Source organism: Panthera uncia, chromosome B4 (genome assembly GCF_023721935.1).
Source record: "Panthera uncia isolate 11264 chromosome B4, Puncia_PCG_1.0, whole genome shotgun sequence".
Taxonomy (NCBI): domain Eukaryota; kingdom Metazoa; phylum Chordata; class Mammalia; order Carnivora; family Felidae; genus Panthera; species Panthera uncia.
In genome coordinates, this window is record NC_064809.1 from 67,894,061 (window position 1) to 67,914,893 (window position 20,833).

A 20,833-nucleotide genomic window follows, 5' to 3' on the forward strand; every position below is an offset into this window, starting at 1 on the left:
GGTGGAAATACCACTTTTGATGAGATTGTCGACATTGCCTGACAGATGCAGCACCCATCTTTAGCCAGAGAACTCTCTGGGACCATTAAAGAGATCCTGGGAACTGGCCAATCTGTGGGCTGCAGTGCTGATGGCTGGAAGACTCATGACATCATAGATGATATCAATAGTGGTACAGTGGAATGCCAGCTAGTTAAGAACTACAAAGAAAAATATTTCAATAAAGGATCATTTGACAACCAAAAAAAGAAAAAAAAAAGATAAAAGATTGACAAGATGAAGAGGCCTACCATATTTCAGAATGGGTTGACTTAATTATTACCGTATGTCATTTCTTTGCAAGTTTTTTTTTTTTTTTTTTTTTTTTTTATGTTTGTTTATTTTTGAGAAAGCACACTAACGTGAGCCGGGAGGGACTGAGAGAGGAAGACAAAGGATCCAAAACAGGCTGCTCTGTGCTGAGCCTGATGCAGGGCTCAAACTCAGGAATTGTGAGATCATGACCTAAGCTGAAGTCAGATGCTCAACCTATTGAGCCAACCAGACACCCCTCCAGGTTTATTTATAGTTAAATTCTTTTCAACTTGATAAAATTACCTTATAGTTTACCTAGAAAAACAAACAAGTAATAGAGATAAACATGTGAGACTAATGCAGGGATGGGAAAAGGGATGACTTTAGAAAAAAAAATTCTTAGGACCCCTACCTTTTCAAGGATATATCCCACTAGGAATTTGTATTTCAAGGATACTTAAAAGAATTTTCTGTGTGATTATGTCACCAACTGGATATATGGATGGATTTGTTTTAGTTTGTTTTCAATTTTGAGGAATTGCTTTTTTTTTCCTTAATGTAACACATGACTCCAAATGATAAAATCAGGTTCATTTAGAGAGGGGATTATTTTTTTTTATTTTTATTTTTTTTTTAGTTTATTTTGCGTGAGAGAGAACATGTGCACGAATGGGGGAGGGACAGCGGGAGAAGGGGAGAGATAGAATCCCAAGCAGGCTCTGCACTGACAGTGCGGGACTTGAATTCATGATCATGACCTGAGCTGAAATGCCACCCAGGAGCCCCAAGAGAGGGGATGACTTTTAAATGGTAACTTACTATAATTACCTGTAACTAGTTCTTGCTAGTTTTATATATAAACTTCTTAATCTTCAAAACAATTCTGAGTGTTGAACGGTACAACATTTATAGAACTCAATGGAATGTTTTAGGAGACGTAAAATGTAGGCAGAGGTTTATATACAGAATCTCTGAAGGAAAGGGAAAGAAAAGCAAAAATGTTGGGATCTCATCAAGATAAAAAGCTTCTGCATAGCAAAGGAAATCAACAAAACTAAAAGGCAACTGATGGAATGGGAGAAGATATTTGGAAATGACATAGCAGATAAAGGGCTAATATCAAAAATCTATAAAGAACTTACCAAACTCAACACCCAAAAAACAAATAGTCCAGTGAAGAAATGGGCAGAAGACATGAATAGACACTTTTCCAAAGAAGACATCTAGATGGCTAACAGATGGATGAAAGGATGCTCAACATCCTTTCGCTCATCATCAGGGAATTACGTGTCAAAACCACAATGAGATACCACCTCACACCAGTCAGAGTGGCTAAAATTAACAACTCAGGCAACAACGGGTGTTGGTGAGGATGTGGATAAAGGGGAGCCCTCTTGCACTGTTGGTGGGAATGCAAACTGGCGCAGCTGCTCTGGAAAACAGTGGAGGTTCCTCAAAAAATGAAAAATAGAATTACCCTACGACCAGCAATTGCACTACTAAGAATTTATCCAAAGGGTGTAGGAGTGCTGATTCAAAGGGTCGCATGCACCCCAGCGTTTATAGCCATGCTATCAACAATAGTCAAATTATGGAAAGAGCGCAAATGTCCATCAACTGATGAATGGATAAAGATGTGGTGTATATATATATATATACAATGGAATATTACTCTGGTGATGAAAAAGAATGAAATCTTCCCATTTGCCACAATGTGGATGGAACTGGAGGGTATTATGCTAAGCAAAATAGGTCAGATAAAGATATCACATGATTTCACTCCTATGTGGAATTTGAGAAAATTAGCAGATGATAATAAGGGAAGGGAAGGAAAAGTAAGATAAAAACAGAGAGGGAGGCAAACTATAAGAGACTCTTAAATACAGAGAACAAACTGAGGATTGATGGCGGTGGGGAAAATGGATGATGGGCATTAAGGAGAGGGCACTTTTTGGGATGAGCACTGGGTGTTATATGTAAATGATGAATCACTGGGTTCTATGCCTGAAGCCAAGATTACACTGTATGTTAACTAAGCTGAGAAAAATGTAATTTCAGACAATAGTGGGAAATATTTGTGATCATACATGGAAAAAGTTGTGATATAAAATGTTTATTACACCATTCTGCATTATATATGCATGCTGTGTTATAGAACACACTGCAGTGAGGGGCGCCTGGGTGGCTCAGTCGGTTAAGCCTCCGACTTCAGCTCAGGTCACGATCTCGCGGTCCGTGAGTTCGAGCCCCGCATCGGGCTCTGGGCTGATGGCTCAGAGCCTGGAGTCTGCTTCTGATTCTGTGTCTCCCTCTCTCTCTGCCCCTCCCCTGTTCATGCTCTGTCTCTCTCTGTCTCAAAAATAAATAAAACCTTTAAAAAAAAAAAAAAAAAAAACACTGCAGTGGAAGTTGGCTTAAAGACTGGAGGCAGAGGGACCTGCCAGGAGGCTGTAGGCTATTGCCAGGCAGGGGGATTCCTTTAAACCAGTCCTGGTTTAAACCAAGTGGGAGAGCAGTGAGTTTTAAGATAGGAATAATCCATTTATCAGTGTCCTAAGATCAATAAGAAGGGTGCTTCAGATCTCTAGTTAGGTCATTGTGTGATAATGGATTTGAGAAAGTTCATACCTAATAGCCTTTGTTTTCTCCTAGGATAAGGTAGAGGGAGACTTGAGGCCACACTGAATTTGGGATAGCCATTGTTGGTATCTCTTCACAAGAGGTGTTTAAAAAGACTTTTGATGATGGAGCAGTGAGCTTGTGCACTGTAAATTATAGGGGTGCCAGTCTACAGGAATGTGCACTTTATTACCTAAGTAGCCCAGTTTAGGAGTGGAGAAAGCAGGTTGTTGTATTGATTTAAGATTGCACAATGAGTGGTAGACACAGAAAGATGAGAATATTGAAGGTTCTGACTCAGAATTATTGAGGTAATATGTGTAATGGGCTGTTTCAGAAAGGAACTAAGGCTGTGAGAGGGATAGTGGATTGAAAGAAGTGAGGGGTTGAGGGACAGGAAAAGCTCAGTGAGGTTGAACACCAGAGAATGACAGAAAGATAGACAATTGGTATTTGGAGTGTGGAGTTTCCAAGAAAGGACAGTTCTGGATAATTAAAGTTCAGTGGATGGTGGTGGGAATAGAGGGTGGGTGAAGGTTATTGGAGTTGAGATCAGAAAAACTTGGATGCTAGATTTTGGATCAGTGATTTCGATTAGAGGCTCTCAGTCTTCACCATACATTGAAGTCACCCAAAGAGCTGGGTGACATAAATACTGGGCCCCATCCAGATAATTAAGCCCTAATCTTGCAGGTAGGATCTGAACGTCAGTGTTGTGTAAAGGTTCATCAGGTGACTCTTATGCAGAGTTAAGAAATGCAGATTGTAGGTGAACACTGAAGTTGCTGATGATGACAGGAGTTTAGGTAAAAATGATAGGTTATGGAAGTTCTCAATGGATGAGGATATCGTAGTAAAAGTAAACAAATTCAAACATTTTCATTTTTATATAATTTATGTGTATAAATGTGAAACAGACTTCTTTATAAAATAACTTCATCAGCAGGAAGCAGATATGTTTTATACCACAAGTGCATTTAAAATCAGACTAGAGGTACTCACTCAACTGTCTCTAAGTGCCTAAAGGTAAATCTGACTTTCCTAAATTCTCTGGCTACTTGGTTCCTCCTAGAGGGGGAGAAACCTAGATTGCCTTTCTCCTGAGGGCACAGAAACTGCCCAGACCTTTTATAGCCTCATTCCTTTCCTTTTTTGAAAAAAAAATCTTAATTCCATTAGATTGGTCCCTATATTCCCCCAATCAATCTCTCCTAGTTTATAAATTCTTCTGTATTCCCACATCTCCTTCCTCAAGACTCATATACTTTTATTGGTGAACTTGGTCTTATTTTGGTTAGAAATTTAAAGCCTTCCCTTCCCTTCATTTTATGTGCCTTTGATGGCTCTTGGAAATTATCCCTTTGCCTTCTATGTTACACCTACATTTTAGTTAAATCACAGTTTCTTAAACTTTTTGGTGCCATGGATCCATTTAACAGTCTGGTGAAGCCTATGGATCCCTTTTTTAGAGTAGCGTTTTTATTTTTTTATTTTTATTTTTTTTATTAAAAAAAAAATTTTTTTTTAACGTTTATTTACTTTTGAGACAGAGAGAGACAGAGCATGAACGGGGGAGGAGCAGAGAGAGAGGGAGACACAGAATCGGAAGCAGGCTCCAGGCTCTGGGCCATCAGCCCAGAGCCTGACGCGGGGCTCGAACTCACGGACCGTGATATCGTGACCTGAGCTGAAGTCGGACGCTTAACCGACTGAGCCACCCAGGTGCCCCTAGAGTAGCGTTTTTAAAACTGTAAAATGAAATACACAGAGTTAAAGGACTTCTATTTGAATATATTTGAATATTTCAATATTTACATGTATATTTGAATATTTCTCAAACTATTAAAAAGCAAATTTGTGATGTAGTAAGATGTACTTTAGTAGGTCAATAAATATTAAGAGCTAGGTGAGGTTTCATTACTATATTTTCAAAATAATGAGAATAAATAGATTTTGAGGTATCTGCAACAGCTATGACATGATATGAAAATATCTGTGATTTCTGTTAAGTGATGAAGCCATAGGTAATTGCTATTATTTGGTTTTTTGTTGCTGCATTTGGGTGAAAAAAGTAATTTTATATTCATATATGATTTCAAGGACCTGCTAGATCCTTAGGCTAGAAAAGCGTTTGATAAATTACACTGGAACAGAAATATAAGTCAGTAAAGTTATAATTCCTGACTTTGGAGCTAATAATATAACTTATTTAAAGCTTAAAAATATTTGCTTACAAAGCAGAGATCATCTTATGTTATTTTAAAAATCATATTGGTATATCACTGATTTGTACAAGAATGTTCACAAGCAGCATTGTTCATAAAAGCTCAAATTGGCCACAATCTGATGTCTAACAATGGAATAGATAAATTAATTGTGTAGGTTACACAGCAGTGAGAATGAATGGACCTGAATGGACCATTGCAAAAGCAGCAACATGTAGGAACCTCACAAACATCCTACTGAAAGAAAGAAGCTAAATATAAGAGTGTATATCCTGTATTTCCTGTCCCATAGTTTTAGAATAGGCAGAATTCACCAATAAAGTGGTTACTTTTGGAAGAGGAAAGTAGTGACTGGGACAAAGCACAGGAAGGCTTTTGCTGTACTAAGGGTGTTTAGTTTTTTGAAACGGGTGGTAGTTACACAGTGTGATTACCTTGTGAAAATTTATCCAGAAGTACATTTATGATTTGTACACATTTTGTATGTGTGTCATACTTTCGTAAAAACTTAAGTTTTGAAAAGGCAGATTATTATTTTTTTCTAAATATAAAACTGGTTAATCCTTTAAAAAGTGGGAACTCCCTATCATTAGTGGCTGGGAAAAAGGAAAGTAATGTCTTTTATTTTGTATATTTGGATTCTTTTCTCTAATAGAAAAGCAAGTTTACTGTATTTCTTTTTTTCTCATTACTCTCATTTACTCACTAATATTCAACTATTAACATTTGATGAAAACATGCTTTATTGTATATCCATCTATCTGTCCTTTATCCGTCTATTTAATCCATCTAATTTTTTGAAATATTTCAGAGTAAACTGGCCAACAGTATGTATGCTTTTCATTAACTACATGGATATTCATATCATTAAAGTGCAATCTTTTTTTCAACTTTTTCTAAATGTGAAAATTATGTAAAATCTTAAGTGTTCATTTGCTGAGTTTCGATTTAGTAACGTTCCTTTGTGTATGCCCTAGGAGGTGTTTTCCTTTTTTGGCTGACAGAATTGCAAGAATTTTCTTTTTGTTGTCATTATTTCCAGAGAGGAAGGATCAGTTCTTGGCTACATTCTGTAACACTGTGTCCTTATTTTCTGGGGCAGTTCCAATTTCAGATATCTGACCCATTATTCCCCAAAGCCATTGAAATGCAAAAACACCAATATTTCTTTGAAAATTCAATGAGTGAATTAAATGAATAGTTACTGAAATGCATGTCACAAAAATACGAGGGATCAGAGTGAGGGAATCTCAAGCTTTTGAAAGAAGTCCACCAGCCTGTGTAGTAGAGTTTTTTAGGTATGTGTGGTTTGTGTGGTACTTTTCTAGTAAAAAAACATGTGATGCCAGAAGTAACATAAAATTGATACAACACAGTAGAACGTGTATCAGGTGTGTAGTGCTTACTATGTGCCAAGTGCTGTTCCAGGTGCTGGGAATAGAGCAGTGAATTAAGACCAAGGTGTCTGTGCCCATGAAGCTTGCATTCATACTAAGTTGATTGTTTTAGGCAGTAATGGCATGATTATTTACATGCTGTCATGTTTAGTTTGCTGGTAGTTTTGTGTGTTTTAGTTGCTTTTTACTTTCTTATAAGGACATATATCACAGATATAAAAGTAGACAAAATAACAAAATGAACTCCCCATGGACAAATCATCCAAAGTGGCAGTTACCAGCTTTTGGTCCATCTTGTTTTGTCTGTGCCTTCCCCAGTTTCTTTTCTCCCAGATTATTTTGAAGTAAATCCAAGATACCCTATTTCAAATGTAAATAAATATTTTAGTGTGTGTCTCCAAATGATAAAGATGCTTAAGAGGAGTTGCTTGTCTATTAAAATTTTTCCTTTAAATGTTTTTTGTTAGACTTTGTGCCAAGTATTGTAATCACATTGGAAACGTTTTTAATGTTTGTTTATTTTTCAGAGAGAGGTAGAGAGAGGGACAGTGTGTGAGTGGGGGAGGGGCAGAGAGAGAGGGAGACACAGAATCAGAAGCAGGTTCCAGGCTCTGAGCTGTCAGTATAGCTCCTGAGGCAGGGCTCGAACTCATGAACCTTGAGATCATGACCTGAGCTGAAGTCCGAGGCTTAACCATCTGAGCCACTGAGGCACCCCTGACATTGGAAAACTTTTTAAAGAAACATGTTAATCCTCATGATTTGCCCCGTTAGTAAAGAGACTAAACATTAGTGTGGGAAATTTGACATTAAATATTGAATGAAACAAAACTTGGTGCTTTTACTTACTGAAATGAAAGTGTTACTCATAAGAGGTGGTAGTTCTATTAAATTGGAATTTATAGCAAATTAAGAAATAATTGCTTATTTCGTAACAAAACACAATCACCATTTCAGACTTAAAAATTGCAAAACTAAGTTGATAAGTATCTTAACCTGCTCAAATTTTGATTAGCACAAGCAAAATTTTCATTTTGCACAAGCAAAAAATGAACAATCCTTATTTCAGAAACTCAGAAGCCCTAATGGTAGGAATCGTTTTACCCCCTAGATAGGGACCTATGTGAATGTGTAAATTTCTTAGACCTATAACTTCTCAAAAAAGTATATATATGCAAGTTGTTGCTTTCTACATCCTGTGAGAATAGATCATGATTGAGTAAAATAGGCTTAAAAATTTTTTTTAATGAGTTACGTATACTTTTTAATTTTGGTCTTACTGATCATAACATTAACACTGATTTTGGAGGGGCAAATCTGATAGAATTTTACACATATTTTTGGAAATTTTAGTAACAGCCATAGAAAATTGGTATATGGTATAAATATGCAACAATTGAATTGATATGGTCTGATCTTTTTAATGGGGCACTGTACAAATTTTTATAATGAACTGAAGCAACGAAAATTGATTTCATTGAGGTAAATTCAGATTATATGTCCAAACTCAAGATTTGAAATACCTGCATTTTATTTTTTGAAAAATTTTTTTATGTATTTTGAGAGAGAGAGAGAAGGAGCAAGTGCACGCGAGTGGGCAGAGGGGCAGTGAGAGAGGAGAGACAGAATCCCAAACAGGCTCGGAATTTTCAGCCCAGAGCCCCACCCAGGGCTCGATCTTATGAACTGTGAGATCGTGACCTGAGCTGAAATCCAGAGCCAGATGCTTAACTGACTTAGCCACCCAAGGTGCCCCCGAAATATCTGCATTTTAAATAATAGAAATATTTTGATTCCATTGGGTTTGTTTTTAAATTAATTGAAAATGATTCTATTATCCTTAATCTTTTAAGGTAGTCTTTAGAAGTTACAGTTTTTATTTCTGGTTTGTAAATAATGGTGCCATTATTTTCCAAGATATTTCTAAAATGAAGACTCCAACCGTATCAGTACCTGAAGCCTTGTGTATTTCTGTTAGCATCTAGAAAGGGAAATTATGGGGCGACTGGGTGGCCCAGTTGGTTAAGCTTCTGACTCTTAGTTTCAGCTCAGGTCATGATCTTATGGTTTGTGGTTTCGAACCTCTTGGGATTCTCTCTCCCTTTCTGTCTGCTCCTCCCCTCCTCTCTCTCTCTCTCTCTCTTTTGCTCTTTCTGTCTCAAAATCAATAAATAAACATTAAAAAGGAAAATTACATGTTTATAGCTCCATGTAAATTTGTAGGAGAATTTCAAACTCTGATGGTATTTCCAATCATGTCCAGCATTGCATGTAATATAAAATACTGTTTGAACTTTTTTATTAAAAAAAGCTTTTGAGGGGCGCCTGGGTGGCTCAGTCGGTTAAGTGTCCGACTTCAGCCCGGGTCACGATCTCGCAGTCTGTGAGTTCGAGCCCTGCGTCGGGCTCTGCGCTGATGGCTCAGAGCCTGGAGCCTGCTTCCGATTCTGTGTCTCCCTCTCTCTCTGCCCCTCCCCTGTTCATGCTCTGTCTCTCTCTGTCTCAAAAATAAATAAACGTTAAAAAAAAAAATTAAAAAAAAAAAAGCTTTTGAAAAATTCTGAAATCTTTGCTTCTCATCATGAATTTTGTTAGAAAAATCCTTGCATGGTATTCCTAGATAAGATAGGGACTTTCTGAAAATACAGTCTTGCTTCATCAGATTGCTCCAGTCATCTTTATTTCCTTAAAACTTTTCATATAAATATAGAATTTTCCTTAAGAATAGATGCCTATTATAGAGGTGAGATGGTAATAATGTACTTATATTTGAACAATCTCAAAACATAAAGAGTTTAATCTTCATGGCTAGGTACAGAGCTGTCATTAGGAGTTTTTTTGTTTTTGTTTTTCTGTTGCTGATTAACAACTTTGGAATGATTTCATTTTTATTTGGAAAAAACGGTTTATTAAATATATGAGTAAATATGATTCAAGTTTTACCATATGCATTTTACAATCCTAAAATAACTTTGAATAGAGGAAAAGGTTGCATGTAAAGTAATAAGCTCTCTATTCATGCAAGGGTTTAGACATGCATACTTATGCCACCATCCCTCCAAATAAATATATACAAACCAACAAGGACGATATAGAATGGAATTGTATGGTTTCTTGGAATTGTAGAAATCAGTGATTCTAATTTTATGAATAACAAATTTTAATTTAGAGAATGCTATAAATTATGTTTGCTGATTTTGGCTTAATGTTGAATTTGTTTAGAAGCTCAATGTTTGCTTAGATTTAATTGAAACCTCTTTGAAAGATAATTTTTATAAGAGCCTGTGGGTTCGTTTATCTATTATATATTATGTAAACTATAAAATATTTTTTTTAATTAAAAAAATTTTTTTTAACGTTTATTTATTTTTGAGACAGAGAGAGACCGAGCATGAACGGGGGAGGGTCAGAGAGAGGGAGACACAGAATCTGAAACAGGCTCCAGGCTCTGAGCTGTCAGCACAGAGCCCGACGCGGGGCTCGAACTCACGGACCGCGAAATCATGACCTGAGCCGAAGTCGGCTGCTTAACCGACTGAGCCACCCAGGCGCCCCTAAAATATATGTTTTAATGTAATATCTAACATACTAAAGAAAGAAACCACCTTATAGCCCCATGGGAAAAAATTAGGTAGATCATTTTAGTTCTTAAATAGATATGAACTATTAATTTTATTTTTTCTCAGCACATTAACAAATTTCCTACCCACTGGGAAATTTGAATAAGACACAGTAATTTAATGATTGAATAGTTGCAGTTATTAATGCTAAGAAGTTATTTAAGTGAATAGACACTTTGAGGAATTGTGTTTCACATGGACATTAAAAAGGTAATCAAAACAACAAATATTTTTGAGTACATAGTGTGTCCTACACATTGTACTAAATTTTTTAGAATCTGCTTTTTGCTCAGTCTTCACAACAGCTCCTTGAGGTAGGTAATAGTATTAATCTATTGTATTGACGATGAAACTGGACATAAAGATGGTATAGTAATGCCCTGAATGTTGGGCTTTATTTTGGGCTTCATGTTTTTATTTTGTCCAGTCAGTTAATTTAAATTGATCATGGCTTATACTTTGATTGCTTTCTAATTTCTTTCACATATATTTACTCTGATACTGGTAGAAGACATACCATGAATGTTCAAGGCGAGATTATTTATAAATACATGTCGTGTAGCTCTCTAGTCCTTACTTGTTGATAACCATTTTGTTCAGTTATTTCACAGCAACTCCTAACCTAACATAGGTGTTCTTCTCCCTCTGTCCAATTTCCCAGCCTCCCCCCCAAAATCCACTTAGTTGCTCAAACTTTATTTTATTTTAAAGTTTATTTATTTTGAGAGAGAGAGAGAGAGAGCAAGCGAGCACATGGGAGGGACAGAGTGAGATAGAGAATCCCAAGCTGGCTCTGCACCACCAACACGGAGCGTGAGCCTGACTCAGGGCTTGAACTCACAAACCGGGAGATCATGACCTGAGCCAAAACCAAGAGTCCAATGTTTAACTGACTGAGCCACCCAGGTGCCCCTAATTGCTGAAACTTTAAAACATTAACAACTTACTATTTTGAAAATGAGTTCAAATTTTATATTGGGTTTTCTTTTGCTTCTAGACTGTGAAGTCAAAGGCTGTTTTCTCTCCAGCGGTTCTGGAGAAATAGCAGTGTTTCCTCTTGATGATTCTAGCTCAATATTCTGTCTCTGTTTGCTGTTGCTTAAGTGTAAAGATTTTGTATTTCTTCTGAATAGTATACTTCAAACACATTAGACTAAAGGTGTGTGCTATCTTAAATGGTTTTGTTTTTAAAATTCTTAGGCAATTAGGATTAGAGCTATGTAACATTCTTTCCATAGTTTATTTTTTATTAAAATAATAATATGTATTTTTTCTTTTATGATTGATTTTTAGTATTGCTACTTGTTATTTTAAGCACCTGGCTTCGTTGAACAATTTTATTTCCTTTAATCCATGTGAAAACATTACTATTAGTTATATTCATGTTATTTCATTAATGCATTTTTGTTTGTTTATACATTTACTCTATTTGATTAAGGATAAGAACTCCTGTGCTTTTAAAAAACCTTTCCAAAACCAAATAGAGAAGTTAGTGATTTTTATATATTTCTTTTTGTCTGTTTTAGGATGGCTACCATAGAGTAGTTAATATTGTGCCAAAGAAACCACCACTGCTAGACAGACCTGGTGAAGGAAACTACAATAGATATTACAGTCATGTTGATTACCGAGAATATGACGAGGGCCGCAGTTTTTCTCATGATCGAAGAAGTGGTCCACCTCACAGAGGAGTATGTAAATTTCCCCCGTGTACTAATTGTTATATTTTATAAGTTTAAAAATCATGTAATTTTTGAAATTTATGTGATTGGCCATGAAGGCAGGTGAATAAACACTTCCTGCTTGATGCTCTGTTGACTTCCCTGCTAGAGCTGTCAAATGGGAACTGGTAGTGGAGAATCTTGGGATAAAGTGGGTAAGCCATTCTGGATAGCTCTATCTAAATGACATTAATTCCAACTAACCTGTGTTTTTATCCCCTAAATTGGAAAGAATTTGCAGAAGCAGATAAAGGTAATCTATGTATTGCCTTGGTACTCAAAAAAGTGATGAGCAGGTGGTTACCATCTCTTACTGGAGGTACTCACTTATAATTACTTTATTTTCATTCATGATGAAATGCTGTGGGTGAGGTTGGATTAAGGTTGTTGAACTTTAGTCTCATTTTTGTTGTACTTATTAAAGTCTACTTACTCAAATTAGAAAGCTCTCACAACACTGTCCTATATATAATAAGCACTTTTTAAATGTTAGCTGTTATTACCATTGTTATTATTGTATTTTGTTTCTTCTGATAATCTTTAATACTCTAGAAGTATGTATTACATGTTGCAACAATCTGTCATTGAACTTGACTGCAACTATTCCTTGATGTAGTTCCTTTGACTTGGCTTGTGTGTTTACCTCACTCCTCTGCCAGACTGTTTTTCTACATTTTCTCTTTTTTCCCTTTGCCTACTGTATACTATTGTAATTTACAGTACATATTCAAACATTTATATTAAAATTTGACCTCACATTGGCTGTTGGAATTACTTTCCATACTTCACCCTTAAAGTCATTTACCCAGGATTGTGTGTATATATGTATGGAAGTCCAGTTCTCTGATTACTCCATCATGGTGACTCTTAACAATTCTAAAGTAGTAATGAGACTATTCAGTGTTTTCTTGTAGTTTTAAAGTTGGGAGTGCACAGCTTCTTTCTCATAGAATTGATTCGTGTTTTTTTCAATTTTTAAATGTTGTGCTGTTCCTTTAGGAAGACGAATTTGGTGTAGAAAAGTAAACATTATGCATTGTCTCTATCCTAGAAATACTGGACTTTGCCTTTGGAGTTACTCTTCCAGGTAGTCTGAGGAAGAAAAAAATTTGGCCTTGCATAAGATTGTTATCCCTCTTGTGAAAACTAAATGTGGCCATTTAATATAAATAGGGAATTTTGGATTCATTGGACCAATTTGTATTTGAACCCTCATGAATATGATTTTTTCCCCTAAAACCTGGTAGCATAATAGTGCCTCAACAATAGTTTTTTTATTACAAATTGTGTTCATTCGTACTTTGTGCAACATTTTCTCTTTAAATTCTCTTCAAACAAAAATAACCCCACTTGAGATCCTTAGAACTCTCGTGATACTAAGTTATCTTGAGTTCAGTTATATAAACTAACTTTATCCAATATCTTATTAGAGCTGTTGAATTTTCTTTATCTTTTTGTTATATTGTTTTTTGTTTCTTTGTATTTACTGTTGAGAAGAAAAATGATGAATACATAACTCTTATGTAAGAGTAGAGTATATGATACTAAAGAGGAAGATGAAAATAGTATTTATTTTAGCGGAATAAGTATTTCTGATTATAAATAATTCACATTATATTGTTCTACATATAATTTTAAAGTAATTGGGCGTGGATTACTGTGTGTGTGTGTGTGTGTGTGTGTGTGTGTGTGTAACGTACCTTTCAAATGTATCTGTTTTAGAGGACAAAATGCTTGTTTTGATTAATCTTATACTTAGTGCCACATGTTGCTCTAATTTAACTTATCAGTAGGTGATGGTTTCCTATTATATTGTTTCCAAATTATGGATTTTAATGGGAGTCAAGATGAGAAAAAATTTGAACAAGTGGGAAAGTAACAAATGCTTCCTGGTCTTGAATTTGAAACTTGGTGAAAGAACTTGACAGAACGAAAATAAAGAGACCTGTGTGCTTGATTAAATTTAAATCGAACCTTTGTTCATATAGCAGTCCTTAGCTGTTGTGATGTTGGTGTATGTTTTTGGCAATAAGGCTGTTAGGCCTACCAAAGAAGTACCGTAAGCATTTTCATGCAGATAAATGGTTCCGCAGGTTGTCAGTCCACTAAGTCACTTGTTGATATGGGTGACTTGCTGTATCTTTTTTTTCTTCTTCATGCCTTTGAAGCTCAGATTTAGAGAGGTGTTTTTGTCCTCATTTTATTTTGGTCTTAGAGACTCGTTTCCAGTAGTACTATTAGATGTATCCTACTTGACCTAAATAATATAAACAAATGTCTAAGGAGCTCTTTTATTTTACAGGATGAATCTGGCTACAGGTGGACAAGAGATGATCATTCCACAAGCCGACAGCCTGAATACAGGTAAAAAGATAAACATAGTACCGTAACCACTCCAATACTTGATTCACTGAGACGTCTGAGGTTGAAATCTAACCTCACTGCTTATAGATGAAATATTTTTAATTAGGATTTAGAATTTTGAAAGCAACAAACATTATATTTTTGTGATTAATATAATAGCACTAATAGCTAACATTCTGTATCTATTGGCATTTTGTAATTGATAACAAAAAATAGTGTTTGAACTATTGGTATATTCTTATCAAATTATTAAATTATCTCTAATGTGTGATGTGATTATAAGGTATCTGTTTACTTAATTAGAAAGTTAAGGCTTTTTTTTTTTTCCGTCTAGAATATTTGAGTCATTACAAAGTTTCCTTTATTCTTATTTATTTATTTTTAAATATTTATTTTTGAGAGAGAGAGAGCATGAGCAGGGGAGGGGCAGAGAGAGAGGGAGAGAGAATCCCAAGCAGGCTCTGTACTGTCAGCATAGAACCCAATGCAGGGCTTGATTCCATGAACTATGAGATCATGACCTGAGCCAAATTCACAAGTCAGACACTTAATTGACTGAGCCACCCAGGTGCCCCCAGAATTTCTTTTACTATAAGGCATTTTCTTAGTTGCTTTATTTTGATAAGTAAAGTTCTATTGGAAAGACACATTTTGGAAGGACCTCAGTCGTTGTTAGCCTTGGTTAATTATAGAGACTCTGATAGAATAGTTAGAAAAAAAAAGATGGACAGATTTAGTCAAGTTTTTTTGTTGTTGTTTTTAATAACTTCACAAAGGAAGTAGTAGAAGTTCTTAAAGGAGCTTTTTAAAGATTTCTTGTGAACTGTCAGAGAATAACCTATGGAGAATGGAAAGGCATCAACTGCTACAACTCTAGGTGCCAGAAGTAGACAACAGGATTCAGTGGATTAGAGCAAGGCAGTTTATTGCTCACAGCCCAGCAGTCATCAGGGGCATTGGCATGGTAGTGCTGGTTCCCTGCCCTCAAGTCCCATAGAGTCGTGTGGTGGGCAGAGATGGTGGTCGTGCATAAAATGGGATGCACTGCAGCTGAGGAACACAGTGTCAAGAGCTTGCTACTTTTTTGTAGTAAACAGGAAGCAAGCAAGCCAGCCTTCTTTCACCGAGAGTGAGTAGTCACGTGGTGTTTATGCTGTGGTCACCTTGACGTATTTCATTGTATGACCAGTTATAGAAACTGTTCAGTGTCAGCAGATGGTTAGGTCTTGCAATTTGGAGTACACGGTAGGGATGTGCAGGGATGGTCTGAACCCATGGCGGACTGCCTCTCTCAAAAGAAATAATATTTAATATTTGCTCTGGCGTAAAAACTATAAGGAGTGATAGGAATAAATCTAACAAAATTGTGTGAGACCTATGTAGTTGAAATGGCACGTCATTTCTGAAGGACACTGAAGACCTGAATAAAAGGAGCAACATAGGGGCAACCGGGTGGCTTAGTGGGTTAAGCAGCCAACTCTTGATTTCAGCTCTGGTCATGATCTCTCAGTTCGTGGGGTTGGGCACCACATCAAGCTCCATGCTGACACCAAGGATCCTACTTGGGATTCTCTGCCTGCCCCCGCGCTCTCCCAAGCCTCCCCTGCTCATGCTTTCTCAAAAAATAAGTAAACATTAAAAAAAAAGGGCACAACATGTGTGTGACATCCGTGGTTGGGAAGAGACTGTATCACGAACATACCAGTTCTCAAATTCAGGTGTTCCTTTAGTTTGGTTCCATTCCAAATTCTAGATTTTTTTCCCATGGAAGTTGGCAAGTTGTTTCTAAAATTACCATGGAGTAAAGGGCCAAATGGCAAAAATAGCCTTGAAAAAGATGTGAAGACTCAATATACTGTCTATCATAACTTCTCAAGCTGTAGTATTGTAAACTGTGAAACAGAATAGGGAGTCTAGAAACAAACCTAGAGTATATCTAGGAATTTGGGATATAGCAACAGTGGCACTTCAAATGGGGAAGGAATGCAGTGCTGGGTCAAGCTGTCATCATTTGGGGGAGAAAAAGTGAAATTGAAAACCTGGTGTGTCAAAATATCTGGTGTAATGAAGTCCTAAATATGAAAAGCAAAAGTGTAAGAAAAACTCTTTTGATTAGATTAGCTCATGGCTTATATTCACTCTAAAGAAACAGTTCTCAGGTTGATTTTTAGTTACATTGTTTTTCAGTTTTTAAAATAATGGTATGTTTCTATCTTTATTTTTCCTTCTTGTCTTTTTTAGCACTTTTTTATTTTCCTGCATGTGTATATAATTTTACATAAATGAAATAGGATATCATATATGGGACTCCTCGTTTCCCACAGTCATGTTAACAGTTTGGTGTATGTTCTATATTTTTCTCTATATTCACAAACATTTGGGGTATTTGTTGTTAATGAGATCATATTATGCATACTCTTCTGTAAGTTGCGTTTCTCATTCAGTGGCTTGTGGAAATCCCTCCAGGTTATTTGGTTTAACTTTTATTTGAATCTTTTTAATGGCTGAGTTCTATTCCATCTTGTGGACATACCAAATAATTAGTTGTTCATCTGTTGATGAATATTCACTTTGTTTCCAGTGCAAAGTTTTGTCGTAATAAATCTGAGTATATAATGTCATTGTGAAATAGTACTTTGCTTTCTATGTGATAGACTGTCAGAAGTGGAATTTCTGGGTCATAGGGCAGATATATTTTACATTTTCATAGACAACACTTATGTTTCTATTTTTGAAAAAATCTAACATTTTAATTTGGTTACTTAGTTTATTTTTCTTATTTATAAGTATAATATAAGTAGCATTTTGGAATTTCTTTTTTTTGTTGTGATTCCTAATTGCTCTTTTCTTTCTTTTTTTAATTTAAATCCAAGTTAGTTAACATACAGTATAATAATGATTTCAAGAATAGAATTTAGTGATTCATCAGAATTTTGGAGTTTCTTTTAAGAATTGCTGTAACTGTGTCCCATAGATTCTGATAGATAGCAATTTTTTTTTTTTTTTTTTTGCTGATTCTGACACAGTATATTCTATTCATTCTGTGATCAGAGAGTATTGCCTGTACTTATACTCTGTTGTTTGAAATTTTTTGGTATAGAGTTCATTGTATATGGTATATTCATTCATTTGATAAATATTTATTGGGAGACTGGTATATGTCAGGTTTTCTTTTAGCTCCATGGATAAAAAGGTTCTCTTATTGGCCTACATTTTAATATGAATTGTAGATAGTAAACAGATAAAAAACAAAACCTAATTCTTATGAAGAAAAATAAAACAGGTTAGTGTTGTATAGATGGCTTCTTCCACATTTTCTTGTACCTTCACTTGATGTCTGGGTGTCTTCAGTAACATTTCAGGTATTATGTTATCACAGAAGCTACTGCTTTTACAGGCTAGCATCATTCTGTCTGTATATTGTTCCCTTAATTAGGTGGCCTCATTGAAGAGTTCCAAGCTTAAAGACTTTGTGAATAGGAAATAACTTTGTTCTAGGGGGAAAATAGCTGCATTGTAAACCATGCAGAGGGTGGTTGTAAGAGAATATGGTTCTGAGTATTTAGGAAAATATTTTAATTTGTGTTTTGTTGGAGTGTACGTGATAATTCTTTGTATCGTGGAGAGAAAATATTAGGATATTTAGGACATTTATTTGAAACCGTTTTTAAATTTATAGAAAAGTTGCAAGAATAATTTTAAAAACTGCTATAATCTTCCACCAGAGACCCCCAGTAATGTCTCCCACAATGCCCCAATAATGTGTATTTTAGCAAAAAGATCTATTCTGAATTTACAGGTCATATTTTTGTAGACTTCTTTAATCTGGAACAGTTCCTCAGTCTTTTCCTTGATTTTTATGGCTCATTGTTATGGGCAAGATGAATATAGGGTGGACATTTTTTAGAATGTTTTCAAATTTAGGTTTGTCTAATGTTCACGATTAGATTTAAGTTATGCATTTTTGTCAGGGCAGTCCCTGAAGTGATGCTGTATTCTTTTTATTGCATCCTGTTTGGTTGCGTAGGTTGTCATTTCATCCCCTTTTTGGTATTGTTGACTTTTATCACTTAAGATGGGGTCTGCAAAATTTCTTCACTGTGAAGTTAGCCTCCTCCCCTGAAATTAGTGTTCTGTGGGAACAGAAATAGTTTGAAACTATATGAGTATACCATTCTTCATCCCATTTTCACCCACTAGTAGTAGCCTGAATTATTATTTTTAAGGTTATTTATTTATTTTGAGAGGGGGGAAAGGGAGAGAGAGAGACAGAATGAATGCAGGAGGGGCAGAGAGAGAGAGAGGGAGACAGAGAATCCCAAGCAGGCTTGGAGCCATCAGTGCAGAGCCCCATGTGGGGCTCAAACTCATGAACTATGAGATCATGACCTGAACCAAAACCAAGAGCCGGACGCTTAACTGACTAAGCCACCCAGGTGTCCTGGCCGAATTATTAATATAATGGTTTCTAATGGTGATTTTGTAATAGATTGTTCTTTCTATATTATGCATGCTGTTACCTGGTATCAATTGTGAGAAAGAGCTTTCTCTCCATCACCTTTAAGAAAAAACAAAACTTTGTTTATATCAGTATGGATTCATGGATTCCTTTTTTACTCAGTGTGTTACAGTCTGTTCCTATCATTATTTTGATGCCTAGAGTTGGTCAGTGAGAATCCCTTCACGGTAGCTTCTGTGTTTTTTTCAAAAAATACTTTGTTGTAGTGGCATATGTACGATATAAAATAGACCTTTTTCACAGTTTTTAAGTATACAACTCACTGGCATTAATTACATTCACAATGTTGGATAACCAGCACCACTATTTTCAAAAAATTTTTTTATCATCCCAAACAAAAATTATACTTTAACTGTCAAGCAATAATTCCTTGTGCTTCCTTAACCACAGACCATGTCAACAACATTCAACTTTTTGTCTTTAAGAATTTTTCTATCCTAGGTATTTCATGTAAGTGGAATCATACAGTATTTGTCCTTTTATGTCTGGCTTCTATCACTTAGCATGATTTTTTTAAAGTGATTTTTAAGTGTTTATTTATTTTGAGAGCAAGAGAGAGTGCCTGAGTGGGATTGGGGTGAGAGAAAGGGAGGGAGAGAATCCCAAGCAGGCTCTGTACTATCAGCACAGGGTCTGACATGGGGCTCAAATCCACAAACCATGAAATCGTGACCTGAGCCGAAATCACGAGTTGAATGTCCAACCAACTGAGCCATCCAGGCACCCCTAGCATGATGTTTTCAAGGTTCATCCGTGGTGTAACATGTTAAAACATTGTTCCTTTTTATTGGTGAATAATATTCCATGTTATGTATTTACCATATTTTATTGATTCATCTTCTGTAGGATACTTGGGTTGTTTCTACCACTTGGCTCTTGTAAATAATGTTGCAGTGAACATTGGCACATAAGTATCTGTTTTGAGTCTCTGTCTTAAATCCTTTTGGGCTTATACCTAGGAGTGGAATTGCTGGGTCATATGGTACTTGTCTGTTTAGCTTTTTGAGGAACCACCAAACTGATTTCTGTAGTGGCTGTACCATTTTACATTCCTACCAGTGTATGAGGTTCCCAGTTTCTTCACATACTCACCGCCACTTTTTATATTCCTTTTATTGTGTGTGTGTGTGTGTGTGTGTGTGTGTGTGTGTGTGTGTATGCAAGGGCATTCTGTTAAGTGTTTAAAATTTTTTTTTAATATTTATTTATTTTTGAGAGAGAGACAGAGAGTGAGTGGGGGAGGGCCAGAGAGCGAGGGAGACACAGAATCTGAAACAAGCTCCAGGCTCCGAGCTGTCTGCGCAGAGCCCGATGCAGGGCTCGAACTCACAAACTGTGAGATTATGACCTGAGCCGAAGTCAGTCACTTAACTGACTGAGCCACCCAGGCACCCCTTTGTTAAGTTTTTTTAAAAATTGAAACCTGGATTACAGTTCTTTCAGGTTCTAGTTATTTTGTAAATATGATATAGCCATAGCAGGTTATCGCCTAAAATATTCACAGGCACTGTCTATGTAATGAAATGATTGATTCATTTATTCATTGTGTATTTTTTAAACTATTACATGGTGTTGTAAGAATGAAAGTGAGTAAAAACTAGTAGAAGGAGGTTATGTTCTTTGTGGTCAGAGAAGGGAAAGAAGAAATACTCTGAAATAACTAATGTAGAGGAGAGTGGGGTGCGTTGTACTTTCTGTGGTAAGTAATGACACTGAAGGAATTCAGAAGAATGATGCTAAGTAGGATGATGAGGACAGACTGAGGAGGAGGGATCATTTGTGTTGAATCCTGAAGGCGGGTTAGCATTTCTGTGGGAAGAGATGGACAGAGCTGAAGGCAGACTATTTAAGTGGCTGGCACATGATAAGCAAGTGCATGGTATGCAACTGACGAGGCCCTTCTGGCTGAAGCACAGGTACTAGTGGACATCTGAGTTGCTGGAGTCTGGCAGACAGCGAGTGGGAATAAAATTGCATAGAGGTCAGGTCTAGAGAGAAATTTGGAGGAATCGTTGGCATAAAAGTGATCTTTGAATCGGGCTTTGGTTTCTTGTTCCTTGAAGAAAGTTTTATA

At 36.1% G+C, this 20,833-nt stretch overlaps 1 protein-coding gene across 7 annotated transcripts in view; it reads left to right on the top strand.

Moving 5' to 3' along the window:
- PPHLN1 (periphilin 1) overlaps positions 1–20,833 on the top strand; it is a 159,581-nt gene that overhangs the window by 14,067 nt on the left and 124,681 nt on the right. For 5 of the 7 annotated variants that reach the window (XR_007456643.1, XM_049625314.1, XM_049625308.1 and 2 more), the window contains 2 exons: positions 11,682–11,846; positions 14,179–14,240. Coding sequence is in view for 6 of the 7 variants with exons in the window: in XM_049625314.1 (XP_049481271.1) it covers positions 11,682–11,846; positions 14,179–14,240 (227 nt within the window). In the remaining variant the exon portion in view is untranslated. The remainder of the gene's footprint in view (positions 1–11,681; positions 11,847–14,178; positions 14,241–20,833) is intronic. The other 2 variants (XM_049625312.1, XM_049625313.1) reach the window with 1 other exon arrangement.